The sequence below is a fragment of the Pseudonaja textilis genome, chromosome Z (assembly GCF_049901715.1).
Source record: "Pseudonaja textilis isolate UNSWEBS1 chromosome Z, rPseTex1.2, whole genome shotgun sequence".
In the NCBI taxonomy this organism is placed as follows: Eukaryota; Metazoa; Chordata; class Lepidosauria; order Squamata; family Elapidae; genus Pseudonaja; species Pseudonaja textilis.
In genome coordinates, this window is record NC_142008.1 from 129,983,393 (window position 1) to 129,997,816 (window position 14,424).

At 42.9% G+C, this 14,424-nt stretch overlaps 1 protein-coding gene across 2 annotated transcripts; it reads right to left on the reverse strand.

The window, feature by feature from the left end:
- Nucleotides 1-371: 371 nt before the first annotated feature.
- TLCD3B (TLC domain containing 3B) lies at nt 372-7,144 on the reverse strand. Of its 2 annotated transcripts, XM_026711930.2 has the most exons (5): nt 6,288-7,142; nt 5,047-5,130; nt 2,483-2,708; nt 2,212-2,307; nt 372-1,133 (listed from the first exon to the last, which is right to left on the reverse strand). In XM_026711930.2, the coding sequence occupies exons 1-5, from the start codon at nt 6,410-6,412 to the stop codon at nt 822-824; spliced, it is 843 nt and encodes a 280-aa protein (XP_026567715.1). In that variant the 5' UTR covers nt 6,413-7,142; the 3' UTR covers nt 372-821. The 2 variants fall into 2 exon arrangements, with proteins under 2 accessions (XP_026567715.1, XP_087774555.1); XM_087918429.1 differs by lacking the exon at nt 2,212-2,307 and having other exon boundaries at nt 6,288-7,144.
- Between the last annotated feature and the right edge of the window lie 7,280 nt (nt 7,145-14,424).

The following is a 14,424-nucleotide window of genomic DNA, read 5'->3' on the forward strand; positions in this document are numbered from 1 at the left end:
GGAAGATGACGTTCCTGTAATACTGAAGATCATGTTATTTTACTAGCATCCAAAAAATGAAAAGAATATTTCCTTATTGGTTATTCTACAAATATAACTAATCCTGCTGATAGATTCTCCTCTTGCCCTACTGCTGCTTGGAGTGAGGGCAATTCAAACCCAGTAATTATTTCTCCATCGTGTTTACATGTGATAGAGATTCTGCAAGTCTAAAGAAAATAGGATTGGGGAGAATTTCACTCAATCTTCCTATCCAAAGTTTCATAACCCCTGCTTTCAGGTAATAGTATCGCCCCCATGCAAGCCATGTGGGTCTCTCCTTGACTAGCAATGCTCAGAAAATCTTAGATCATCTAATCATAGCTTAGCAAGCAACAGCCACTATGCATTTGTCGGCTTGGCAGAGCTCTGATACATTAGAAATCTGGGTTTTGCTCTACAGGCCCACATCCAACCCATCCAACTGATCAATGCCCCACAGGCCTGAATATCTCCCGAACATAGATAACCTCAGTATTCCCTTTGGCTTAGGACTACACTCTGTGTTCAAACCCTACCCAACTCATAAGACATTTCAAAACACCGACAGCATTGCAAATTTAGACAAAGGAATTTCCACATAGCAAACCAAGGAATACTTTGGTTTTATACCCTCTAAAGATTTCCTTTGAGATGCCCCCCCCCTTCCCAGACCCCCCCCCCGTTTTCCCTTTTGGCCTAGAAGCCAGCTTCCTCACTCCCTCTCATCACTCCAATAAATAAGTCATAGGGGGAAAAGGCAGCTTGTCCGTTTGCAGCTGAGGGAGGGGGCAAGAGAACCATTAGTCCAGCTCCTGGGTATCCATCCTGTGCCCGTTTCGCAATACTTGTTCCTTGGTGTTACCCCGGGCACGGAAGACACGGAAAGCTCCACGGCAGATGAGGCCAAACCAGTATATCTGGGGAGCCATGAGGATGGCTGATCCCAAGTTGTACTCGGCGGGGATGGAGAAGGGTACACGGTAGAAGGGCAAGCCAGCATACTGCCCGTATACCCAGTACATATATGGAAAGAGCAGGATTCGGCAGAAGAAGAACGTGACTAGCATAGCCATGCCATTCACCTTGTGGAGAAGAGTGTGCTGCTGCTTGTACTGCGGAGAGAGGGAAAAAAGAGAGTTGAAAGGCAGGCTCAGGTCAGGTTGGCTAACTCTTCTGCCTTCCCATTACGTCTTTATCTAGTTCTGTGCGGTCTCCCACCTTACCCTACCAACTCTGGACATCTAATAAATGAAAACACCATCTAAAATGTCAACAAACCAAACAACCAATATATAAAACCTATACAGGTAGTCCTCGACTTACGACCGCAATTGGGACCAGGATTTCTGTTACTAAGCAAGTGGGAGTTGTTAAGTGAGTCACATCTCATTTTGTAACCTTTTTTTTTGCCTTGATTGTTAAGAAAACTCACTGTGTTTGTTAAGCGAATGAAAATGTTAAAGTCATTAAGGGAATCTGGTTTCCCCCACTTACTTATTGGAAGCCAGCTGGGAAGGTTTCAACGGACGTTCAGGCAACTCCAGGACATGGCAACTGTCGTAGGTTCATGCCAGCTGCCAAGAGCCCGAATTATGACCATGTGACTGTGGGGAATGCCGCAATCATTGTAAGTCATTTTTTCAGTGCGGTTATAACTTTCAACGGTCACTAAGTCAATGCAGGTAGTCCTCAACTTACAACAGTTCCTTTAGGGATCGTTCAAAGTCACAACATCACTGAAAAAAGTGACTTATGACTGGGTTTTTTTAACGCTTCGGACCATGGCCGCAATCTCATGGCCACGTGGATTTATATTTGGATGCTTGGACAACCGATTCACAACTTATGATGGCTGCCGTGTCCCGGGGTGGTGGTGTCATGTGATCCCCTTTTGCAAGCCTCCCAACAAGCAGAGTCAAGGGGGAAGCCGGATTCACTTAACAACCATGTTACTAATTTAGCAACTGCCATGATTCACTTAACAAATGTGGCAAGAAAAGTCATAAAATGGGGCATTAACAAATTTCCCATTTAGCCACATAAAGTTTGGGCTCCGTTGTGGTTAAGTCGAGGACTATTTATGGTTATTAGTCAAGGGGGGATACCTGTAATGTACTCCAAGGTGAACCAATCCGAACCTCTCTCTGCCCTGGCTCCCCTAAGAGAAGCTGAGTTGCAGGTGATACTCACCAGGATAAGTACCTTCCCCAGGCAGACAAAAGGAGTGCTAAGTTCAGCCATCAACATACAACCCAGGAAGAAGTCACCTTTGCCTTGACGCCACAGCTGAAAGGGGGAAAGGGATAAACGTGGCAGAGCTGGGCCGGTGGGGCAGCATCTTCTAGAGCACCGCATCCTCATTGGCGGCTTCTGCTGCGGGGATCAATAGCCCATCCCTTCCCTTCCCATCCTCATCTGGGCACACGGGTTGCACCGCCCCCCCACCCCGGGTCCCACTCACCACAGACACAGGGAAGCAAACCAACACCATGAAAAGATGGTGAATCACCATCAGCAGTTCCTTGTGCAAGTAGGCACGGATGGCAGTGTGCAGCGTCTGGGTCTCGACGCATCTTGACTCATGCCCTTTGACCTGGTACCTGTGCCAGTGGCACAGAAACATAGCGTAGATATCATAGATGAAGTAAGGGACTGCAAACTGGGTGTAGTTGGAAGTCAGCCAGTGCCTGCAGGAGGTGAAAAGGGGTAAAGGAATATAAGCAGCTAATAGACACAGTAATCCTGGCAGATAACTTGAGCCACGAGCAAAGGGGATGGAAGAGCAGGACACTTTTTACCCCTATGGAACAGACTCAAGGCCACAATCAATGAGGAATTGATGACATGCCGATGTACTTCACTCCCAAGGACAATGGTAACATAGATTTTGCCTTGCTCACATCATCCTGTCTCTCTCCCGTCCCCCCCGCCTGCCCCCGCCCCGCCCGCCCCTCTCTGATCCTGATCACAACCTTCCACTTCTGGAGCAAATGTGGTTTCTCTCCACTTTTATCTTGCTTATTTCTAAGATACTCGACACTATTGCGCCTAGGACAGGTATACTATTAGCAATTCCTCCTTACTTATCGGATCCTACCGTATTACTTCCCTCTGGCCTTTATGAACGGGGTGCTTTGGCTTGCTAGCATCTGTCTGGGCTTCAACTTTGCTTAGTAACCACCAACTCTATAAAAAGGCACCAAGATTCATGTAAATTCAGAGCATTGGACTTAGACTCATTCTGCTTAAAATGACTTAAAATACAGGGTTTTTAAGGGAATTTCCTGATCTGGACTCATTTCTGGAAATGCTAAAGAGCAGCTGAAATAGAGGTAAATAAAACAGGGTTTATTTATAGATGGGACCCAACTTCTTAACCATCATATCCCTTGCTCAGCTCTCTATGGTATCTCTTCCCCGCTCCCAAACATTCCTGCTGATGATACTTTCTGCTCCATGCAAGGTGATTAGGCCAAATGCCAAAGCAGCAGTGCAATGCAGGATGCTAAGCTCAAACGTCCTTGTGAGGTCCAGACCTAAGGAAAAAATAGGGCATTTGGTCTGAAGCACATTTAGAAGGAATGGGCTGTATGCTTTGAGGGTGGGTACAGCAGTATTTGATTTCCATGCTGAAAGACTAACATAGGAAGTGTTCTTTCTTGCCTTTTAGGCACAAGGGTCAATGAAAAGGATACTTCAAAAGTGTTGAAATGTTGCCAGGGAAACCTCACATAACTTCCCAGAAGGAGATTTGCTGTGTAAGGGGCACTGTGATATCTTTGTGAAAATAAAAATGCTGAGGCAGTTTTCACATCTTTAAGAGAAGTCTTATCTCATAGCTCCCTCCTTCTGTGCACATCCAATCAGAGCTCATGGCAGAGGACCCAACAATCCAACTTCCCTCTGTTTTAACCTCCTCCTCTCCTAAGGGCCCTGGACTTCCTCGTCACTGGCTGCCCAATAAAACCTAATTACACATACACAGAATGCAAATCAGCAACGGAAGCAGCTGTTCCTTTGGTCTAATTCCCTCTGCTGCTCCCACATGCCTATCTAACATCACCCAGGGAGGGAATTAATCCCAACTAAATTCACTAATGAGAAACTAAACTATCCTTGGGCAAAAAAAAAGCAAGAAAGGACATGATAGAAATAGACCCAATGACACCTCCTGCCATATCTTACCCAAACCCTTCATCTCTACCCTGCTCTGTCCTCAGAATTCCCCAGTGTGGACTTGTGCTGAGTTTCCAAATCCTTCTTGTCCTGCAGAACTGCCCTAGTGCCAAATTGGATTCTGCAGAAACGGAGGTCTGGCAGCCCTCCCAGAAGCCAGAGGGACTGACAAATCTGATCCCGGAGCTTATTTCCAGCACATATTGTGGAAATCAACTCTCCCCTATATTGTATGAGGACTTAGGAATACAGTACAGGACCGGAATGAATGGGAAGACTTTGTGTGGGGCTGTCCATGGTGCTGAAAGGGTAAGTTACTAGTTCGGAGGCCCACTGGTTTTTTCCCCCAGCACCATGGACAGCATTTTATTGTTCAACAAGGCTTGGCTTCTGCCCTACTACTACTTTTATCTTACTCTTACACCTCTACTAAGTTTTGTGGTGGGTACAATCTTTATATGCAAAGCATCTTGCCTCCACCACTCCCATAATCCTGAAACACCTCTTTTCAGAACAGCATCCTGAACACACTCTCGCCGGGTCCACAACCCAGTGCTTCACTCTACACTGCTATTGACCATAGCACTCCTGTTGGTGGCCCCAAACTCTCTGCCCAGCTTCCTGATCCAGCCTACTCATTGCGGTACATCTGCTTGGAACATGTCACTGTCATCCTGTTCTAAATTTGGTGCCACTCCTGGTGCAGGTATCAGGTTTCTCAGGAGTGTGACCCTGCCAAGATGCTGGCTGAGCTGCACTCAGAAAACAAGGTAGAGATGGGGTTGGGGTAGGAATGAGATTACTGCACCACAGTGCTGCTCTGGCATTACACCATAAATGCTGACTTACTGGTCATCGATAATGTGCTTGCAGGATGAGGAGATGATGTAGCCAACTGTGGAAGCCATAATGGCCTGCACTGAGGAGACAAGTCTGTGATAGGAGAATGGGAAATGGTAAGAAGTTTAAGTAACTGTGGTTTCTCCTTCCTCTTCTATTGGATTCTAGAACCCTATTTCCATTTTAGGTCTGAAGATATGAGGCCAAAACAGTAGCTCTCAATCCCAATCTGACACAGGAGCCGGCCTAGACTATTACAATGCTCCAGAACTCTCCTAGCCTTGGCCAACAGCTTTAATTCCAACCCATGCATCTTTCACCATCCCATAACACCTGCCATTGGCTGGTTATATTTGAAGATAAATACCAATGGCTAAATGGTTCGGCTGCCCATTGACCCTGCTGCATTCTCAAGTAATTCCAGAAGTCAGTCAATAGACAGGCTTTCATGCTTAAAACATCCTACATGATGAGGGCAATTAGGTGTCCCCTGCCCCACCTTAGAAGGTATCTCTGGAATTTTCACCACATGCCACTTTTTCTAAAGCATCTCTTACTATACCCCCTACAAAACATCTAGCCTCCTAAAAGACTCCTGTTCTCAAAAGAATTTCCATTTTGGAGTGCAGAGCTGTGGATACTTTACTCAGAGTATAATAAACTTACAGGGACTCCAATAACCCATTTGGTGATCCCAGGCTCAAAACACCCTGCTTGACTTTATTGAGTTATCACTACTGTTGGGTTATTAAGAGGTAGCAGTGACACCCTTTTGGCTCTCATTGTGTTGGTTGCTTTTCCTACAATGATCCCACTCCCAATGTGGGATCCTAGGAACATCAATTAGCTCATGACTTCAATACAATGCTTCTTCTAGAAAATCCTGGACACTTTTCTATTTATAGAGATTCCTTATAGGTCCAAGAGAGTTTGAAACTCAGTGCACTGTATTCTATTCCCAATGAGTCCAAGAATTGCCTTCCAGCTTTAACCTCTCCTTTTGAAGCTACCAGGAAAGCTTGCTAGGGATGAGGATACCACTCCCCCTGCAGTCTCCCTTCCCATTCCACCTCCCCAGGACCCACGGTTCCCCCCTTTTCCTTAAAACCACCCTCATCAAACTAACAAACCTACAAAAATCCAGGTGCCCAGCAGTTCATCCTTGAGGCCTTCTTCTTCCTGCCCTTCTTCCTGCCCACCCTCTGGACTGCTAGATCCCTGCTGGCATCCCCTCCTGCATCCCTGGTTACCTGGCTGAGACGATGACCGCGTCAGCCTCCTCCCATCGCAGGCCCGGTAGCCACTTGAGGCCGTTCTTGGACAACAGGAAGAGGCCAGGAAAGACAATGGTCCCTGCTACCAAGGCGTGAAACATCTCGCTCAGGCTGCAGGGTTGGGGTGATGGGGGGAGGAGGAGGAGGACGGAGGGCAGAGCGGAGGATGGGGAGGGTCAGTGGGGCTGGGATCCCTCCGGGTGTCCACGAGGAAGGCTCATTGTCCCCCAGGGGCTGAGGGGGGATGCAGAGGAAAGGGGGGATGCTGGTGGGAGGGTTGGTCCCTAGCAGAGCTGCTGTGACAGACACAGAGAGAGACACAGTCGGGGAAGGAGGGAGGGAGGGAGGGAGGGGGAGCAGCAGTCAGAACAACAGTGCGGGAGCAACTTAAAGAGACAGTGGACTGCGCTGTGCAGATGGACCAGCAGAAAGAAGAGCAGGATGGCACAGCTCAGCGTTGAATAATCACAGCTAAAGAAGCTCAGGGCCCAGTTTGCAAGGCATGGTGGGAGACGGAAGATGAGATCTATGTACGGGTGGAGAAGGATTGTGGGGGGCCTGCCAGTTGTGGGGGAGGGGGGGGACGATGGATCCGATTCAGGATTGGAAGGCTGAGCTGGAGGTTTGGGGCATCTCGGAGGGGTGAGGCTGGAGACCCAGGTATTGGCGTCCTTAACATCCCATGGCAGAATCCGCTAAGTTAATCCATTGCTTCTTTCCATCTGGAAGCATTGCTCTCCCTTTTCCAAGGCAGCTAATCAGGCATCCTCATCGTTTAACCCCCGGAACACCAAAGTCTGACTTCCTTGAGCTCTGCCTCTTCCCTTCTCTGGCAGGATCGCTGGAAATTTGGCTAAGCCTATAATCTCAGCTCAATTTGTGGAGGGGTGGGTGGGAAAAAGAGACTATGGGGCAGTTAACCCATTCCCCTCCCAATGCATTAAGGGATAATCTTCCACCTGCTAAGAGGTGACCCTGATAGAACCTTTGATAGGTAAAAGAGAAATTGGCTGTGAGGAAGAAGTAACTAAATCAGCAGTGACACCTTATGGCTGACTGTGAACATTGTAGCATGCTGGTTTTGTAAAACAGGGATGGGTAGAAGTGGCGGGGCTGGGTGGGTGGATACCCCTGGGAGAGCTGTGAGGGTGTTTTCTCCCCTAGTCTTTGAGCCTGTGGTTCTTCTAGGTTTGCAGGGAGCCTCCCACCTGGCAGTTATGTAGACGGCAAAGCAGAATTCCATTCTCCACATGTGCACCAGGACCCAACGCAGGATATAGTAGAAACTGGGATAAGCAACCAAACCCAGAAGGAAGAAATAGGATAACTGCCAGAACAAAGGACAGGATTCAACAGTTAAGGCAAACAACTTTTGTCTAAGCAACACATTGCTTTCCTCCTAAACCCACCAAGAAACTTTGAGCATCATTTCCATATGGTGTGTTTCATCGGTTTCTTAATAACACACCCTCAACATCCCACTTTTTTAGGACAATGCAACTGTTCCATTGGCTACTCAAGCGTTTTTTAAGATATGAATGCATGGAGACCCAATATATATGAACTATTTAGTCAATTCTACATTGAGCTGACTTCTATCAGCTAACCATACACTGTCCTTTCCATAGTTCCAGCAAGGAAGATAGCCTTTTACTACCAGATCATTATAAACAAAGTGAGGTTGTGATGGCATTGACTAAACATATTAATATGTGTTTAATCAAAATGTTGGTTGGTTAGATACATAACTGGGACTGTCTTGCTGGATCAGGTCAGTGTCCTATCAAGAATTGTGGAATCTATTATTATACTTTGAGGCAGTATATCACCTGGCAGAGGCACAAACAATTATGCCTAAACATTATAAAGAAAATATGAAGTTATCTTGGAGATATGCCTAACAGGCAAGTATCTGAAGGATTGTCCCATAAATTACACAGAAAATAGTTTTTTAGTTGCTCTAAATTTAGGACCCAAACAAGGCTTAATTGAACAGGGATTTGATGAAATATTAAGACCTCCCTGTTGATACAAATGTTCACTCGTGGAGTTGATCATCTGAGAAGCTGGGAGACCCTTGACTGACATTAAGCAGAAATAACCAACCACTGTATCTGGGGGAGGATCTTTTCCTCCTTTCTCCTTCTACCTTGGACTAAAACTCATTAACTACTTCAGTTAAGAGATCAGTCAGTTTCATATATTGTATTACTGATCCGTGATGTCGTTTGTTTGATTTGTGTTGGGCATTGTGGTTTCTAAGACACAATTAATAGCTCAGTGTGTTAGTGAACCCATCCGATTCTGGCTTATTTAATAAACTGATTAGGCAAGCCATGGCTAATATACAAACGTGCATTTATGTAAACCCAGCCAGCTTATCCCCCCTTTACTGCTTCTGAAACCAATTTAGAAGGAATATATAATACTGGATCGATAGTGGATTGACTCACCAGTTCCTCTGCCATCCTAGCGAACCCAGCAAAGGTGAGAAATGACATCCATATTATTCCATATGTCGTCCTCTATGGAGGGTACTTCATGTTGTTAAGATGCTTCCCTGAGGGGCTAATTAAGACACCATTGAGATATCATAAGAAAGAAGGTTTTTACTTTTTATAATAATGAAGCAATCAAGTTGGAACGTTTGGTTAATTAATTCAGTGGAAGAAACGACTTGTAACAGTAAATGCACTGCCTAACAATTATCCGACTAGTACAAACTAATTAAATGGCATTTCAAATCCCTACACTATGATCAGGATTACTTGGGCAAATCTTTGCTCAGCCTACCTCATAGGGTTGCTGTGGTTCTAAACTGGGGAAAGGCATGGCACACACACACACCCGCATAAATTTCTTGAAGAATGTGACAAAATGCAACAAAATAACTATTTGTGTGGGGAATGAGGAATAAGGCATAAGTAAACAGCAGTTTTGATAGTAACAAAATACAATGTTTAGCGGAAACTGCTAATCTCTAATCTCATTAATCTGAACAAGTTATTTCCAGTGCTATCCGGCTTAGCACATTTCACATGTACAAACTTGCTCTAGAAGTGTCGATACAGAATTGCAACTAAAATCAATTGTTTTGAAAATAATGATACTGGAATTGATTTACTTTGGGCAGGACCAGAGATGCAGAAATTATGGGTGTAGTATGTAAATATAGCCCAAGCTATGTTCACCATATTTCCTGAATAAATTCCCTATTCTCTGATCCATATCCTAGTAGGTGTATTTATTTTTGTATTTAATTCAGACCTTGCACTTCAGTCGGGATGCCTTGTGTTTACAGCAGAAAATTCCTTTCCTAATACATTACTGTTGACTTAAGCTGAAATGAAGTTTGTTGCTTCAAACTGGAAAAATAACAAGGGATGAGAATTACAGGATAAGGATAAGAAAGGATAAGAAAGTAGGCAGGAGATACTATATCAATTTACCCTACGGACTGTACACATTAACCTGGTTAATGAAGCCATAATGTGATTTACTTTGCTTCCCTAGGTTTCAACACCAGGCTCCAGCTGTTGATAGAAACCCAGAAGAGCACCTGCAATAATACTCTCCCATGCTCTTCCCTCTATCTTATCAAACAGGCAGTGTCCTTGAAAAAAAGTCTCAATTCTTTCGCAGCTTTGTCTGGTCAAAGGAAAAGTACAGTATTTCCAAGCCTCTAGTTGGCAATGTTATAAAGTTTCTTTAGTTTTCACTTTCCTCCTCCTTTTCCGGCAGAGTATAATAAGAATTAGTTTAAAAAGGAAGAAAATATTTTTTAAAAAAAAGACTAAAAGGGAGTCTCTGGCTTAATATATTGTAAAATCAAAAAGGGAAAAGAAAAGAGTAGATTAAAAAAAAGGAAAAAAAACCAGTCCAGTTTCAAAATATAGGATCATCAGCAATAAGAGAAAAAAAAATTACTTTGAAATTCCTGTTTAAAATCGCTGCTTATTCACTTCTGTCAAAAAACTTTTACAGATTCTTTCTTTCCCTTAGGGGTGTCCTCTCAAATCTTTAAATAAAGAAAAGTTCTCACCAAACCGGCACACTTTCTCTTTCGTTCTCTTTCGTTTCAGAGCTGTCCCAACTTCAGCAGCTTTAATGGCTGCCTCTTTGCCGCTGGCAAAAAGAGTTTCTCCTGGATCTACCAGGGACTATGTGGTGTCCCTGGGATCGACAAGATGCGCTCTTTACATTCACCATCTCTTCGGGACGGTTTAGATCCACTTGGACCGTCCAGGAGCAAAGATATCGGCAGTGATCTCAAACCTCCAAGATCGCATGCCGTATCGTCGCGATGCCAGCTCCACCCCCTAAAAGTCTACATATTTCATTACTGTATTTTATTGTCTAACCATTGATAGAATAGATTCCAAATTTTATAAAATTGTTTATCCTCTTGTTCTCTAATTTCAAATGTCAATCTACTCATTTCAGCACATTCCAATATTTTCTTAATGCTTTCCTCCTGTGATGGTGTTTTCTCATTTTTCCAGGTTTTGGCAAATACAATCCTAGCCGCTGTTAATACATTTATAATTAAGTATTTCAATTCTTTACTGTATATTTCAGGTAAAATTCCCAATAAAAATATCTCTGGTTTCAAGTCTATATGGTTTTTTGTCATTTTTTCCAACTACATGTGGATTTTAATCCAATATTTTTTAGCATCCGCACAAGTCCACCAGATATGGTAATATGAGCCAGGTGTCTGATGATATTTCCAACATTTTTCAGATTTGTTCTTCAGATTCTTGCTATTCTTGTCGGGAGGGAAATGCCAGCTGTAAAACATCTTATACAAATTTTCTTTATATGCTGTTGACATTGTCATTTTATAATTTTGAGACCACAATTTTTGCTTCACCTTAAAGTGTTTTATGTAAACAATTGTGGCCTATTGTTTAGACTAGAGCATTAAGCAGCTACCTGTGGTTCAACCAACTAACTATGATTTGCAATTGGTTTAATTATTGTGTGAACCCAACTAGCATTAAAAGCAGAGTTGCAATTCTGGGTTGCAAAGGATTAGTCTTATTTTAGCACAACATGCAATCAATTTAGCGCCCTGGAGGATTTAGATGAATTTGAATATAGTCCAGGCAAGGCAAATAGAGCCAATTTTCCAAGACCCAGATATATCCAGGAGATTTATGTAAAATATCTTTCTTGATTATGCCTTTAAGATATTAATCCTATAATTTATTAAAATATAAACATAAGCATGTATTTGTGTTATTCATTTCTGTCTTCATTTCAACTCAAGCAACTAAGAGTTATAGAAAGCAAAAAACATGGAGAAATCATACACATACACACACACACACACACACACACGTCAGCTGGATAATGAATTACTTATATATATATTGATACATTTCACATATTTAGTAAGCTTTACCAACAATTCACTGTTAAAGATTAAATTTCTTTAGAGATCTAACAATTCACCAGTGAAGCAATGATTCATGTTTTTAATTCTCTTGTGTGTTAATGGATTTTAAGGGCAGGATGGTTTGTTGCTAGTAATATGTGCAGGTGCCTTCGTGTTAGTTTATGCCACCTGGCAACTGCCTGGATACACCCCTGCAAACTTTTATTTACAAAGTTTATGGGAGGGGTTTGCCATTGCTTGCTTCCTAGAGCTAAGAGTGACTGTCCCAAGGTCACCCAACTGGTTATGGCAGGACTGGACTAGAACTCTCAGTCTCCCAACCTTAACTGACTTTCTGCTAATAATGAATTCTTAATTATTTTGATAAAGTATGAGGCAGAATTAGATAAAAATAAAAAACAATCGACATGCTCTAAGAATAAAGTCTAGGAACACAATGAAAAAAAATGAGACTAAAATAAAGAAAACCAAATTAATGGCAACACATACGATAACCACCCTTAGACTTGACAATTAAGATATTGAGGTAGTGTTTGCCTTTTAGGATCAACTATCAACAAGGAACGAGAAATCATGAAATGCAGAACACTGCAGGCCAGCAATGATAAACTCCCCCTGAAGGCCTTGGAAAAGGTATTAAAATGCCGTGATGTCTACAGCTATAGAAACCAGAATCAAAGAATCAATGGTGTATCCTATGACACCCTATAGAAGTGAAAAATGGATTTTGAAGAACCAGGTTAGGAAGAATATTGATGCTTTTGAACTTTGGTCTTAAAGGCTCCTGAGAATACCACAGAGTGCCAAGAAAACAAACCAATGGATCACTGTACAAATCAGCCCAGTGGTCTCAAGTCACAAATAACCTGGGTCAAATTATTCTGCACCCATTATGTGAAGATCTAGCTGTCTAATGCTGGGAAATATGGAAGGAAAGAGAAGAATGTGGCCATAGAAACAACACTGGAAGACTTAAAGATAAAGTTAGCGACAGATCATCATGGAGACAATTTGTGTAGTCACTAAGACTCAACAATGACTTGATAGCATATAATAACAGAAGAAACTGTTCAAATGTTTTATATTTAAAGGTAAATTAAACATTAAGACTAGCATAAAAATTATATAATGTAATATGCTACAGCCCGATGCCTTCAATATATTGGATTACAACTCTCAGATTTTCCAGCCTGAAAGTTATGACTGGTGGAGCCTGTTAGCATTTGAATATTTGTGGGAAAGGGGATAGGAGATATACCATGATTTCTGAGTAGTGTCCCACCGTATCTTTAATAATTGGAATGTACCTGTTGTAGCACATCTTCTACTATATCGTAGAGCCTAGACTTCAACCTGATGACTGTCCTAGGGCAATACCTGGACTGCAAATATTATAATGACTACTAGATGGCAGCAAATAGTTGTGGTTAGCCTCTTTGCTACCCTCTTGTGGCCACTCAAAATAATATAGCACAAATTGGTAACACTATGTTGTCAAATGCATTTATACTACTATTTTGTTTCCATTAAAGTGGCAGTGGGAATGGTGGGAAGGTTTATTTGACATAAATATGGAACATAGCAATTTAAGAAGTCTGACGCTGCCTCCTATCAAGGCAGAAGATATAGTGCAGTGAAAGAGCCAGTTTCCTGGCCTACATTCTCTGGATTGAGAAACTAAGCACAGGGCCAGGACTGTTTGGTGTTTGCTGTTGTGCTGAGTGGTTGAAAGCATTCCAGAAGAAGGCAATAGCATCCATTCCTGTTCCCTCCCAAGCAAATTACAGGGATTTCATGAAATCACCAAGATACTTGGAGGAAAATTTGCCTTTTTGTATTAAAAGTCAGGGTGCAATCCAGCATTTGCCTCCATGGCAATAAGACTCATTTAATAGCAGTAGCAACAACGCTTAGACTTTTATACTGCCCCATTGTGCTTTACAGCTCTCTCTGGGCAGTTTACAACATCAGCATATTACCCCCCCAACAGACTGGGTTCTTATTTTACCAATCTTAGAAGAATGGAAGTCTGAGTCAATCTTGAGCCAGTCAGGATCAAACTCTTGGCTGTGGGGAGAGTTTGTCTGCAGTACTGCATTCTGGCCACCGTGCCAACCACAGGCCTATATCTATTGAAACTGAGTTTGCATTTTATATAAAATCTTCATTTCTTTCAACCATGGGGAGGAGTTTTCCCCTTGTTTAGCAGCTAATTACACTGAAGAATACTTATGGATAAAATCACCTCTGAAGCTTTTATACAGACACCGACTTGTCCAGCCTTATAAATCTTTAAATAAACTATTAAATGCAATAGAAATGGTTAATGCTTGGCTTCTGCGGAATCAGTGGCTGACTGAAGATAGCTCAATTCTCATAGAACCAAAGATCTCAGCAAAAAGAGGAGCTGCTGAGTGGAAGAATTCCTTGAAATTCCACTTCAGGGAAAGGATTAGGACCATCCACAGGCTTGCTCCATGCAGAGTCTACCTCCAAAGATATTGCAAAACAGTGATCTCCAGTGGATTTGAGCACTCTGAGAGGCAGGGAGGGGGGGAAATCATTTTGCCCAGGGTGGGCAATTAATATTCCCAAGGGGCCACATGTGAAACTGAGACTTTTGTGAAGGGCTGAACCAATTTAACTTGATTTGGTGTCCTCTAACTCCATCAGCTAAACTCCTCAAGCTGCTTCTGTTGAAGGGTGAATGCT

Excerpts from the sequence above, each read along its gene's own strand:
- TLCD3B (XM_026711930.2), bottom strand. The coding sequence starts at position 6,412 with ATGTTTCACGCCTTGGTAGCAGGGACCATTGTCTTTCCTGGCCTCTTC. Across the intron at positions 2,709-5,046 it reads AAGCACATTATCGATGACCA|GCACTGGCTGACTTCCAACT; the intron begins GTAAGTCAGCAT and ends CACCTCCTGCAG. Across the intron at positions 1,134-2,211 it reads TGGGGAAGGTACTTATCCTG|TACAAGCAGCAGCACACTCT; the intron begins GTGAGTATCACC and ends CTCTCTCCGCAG.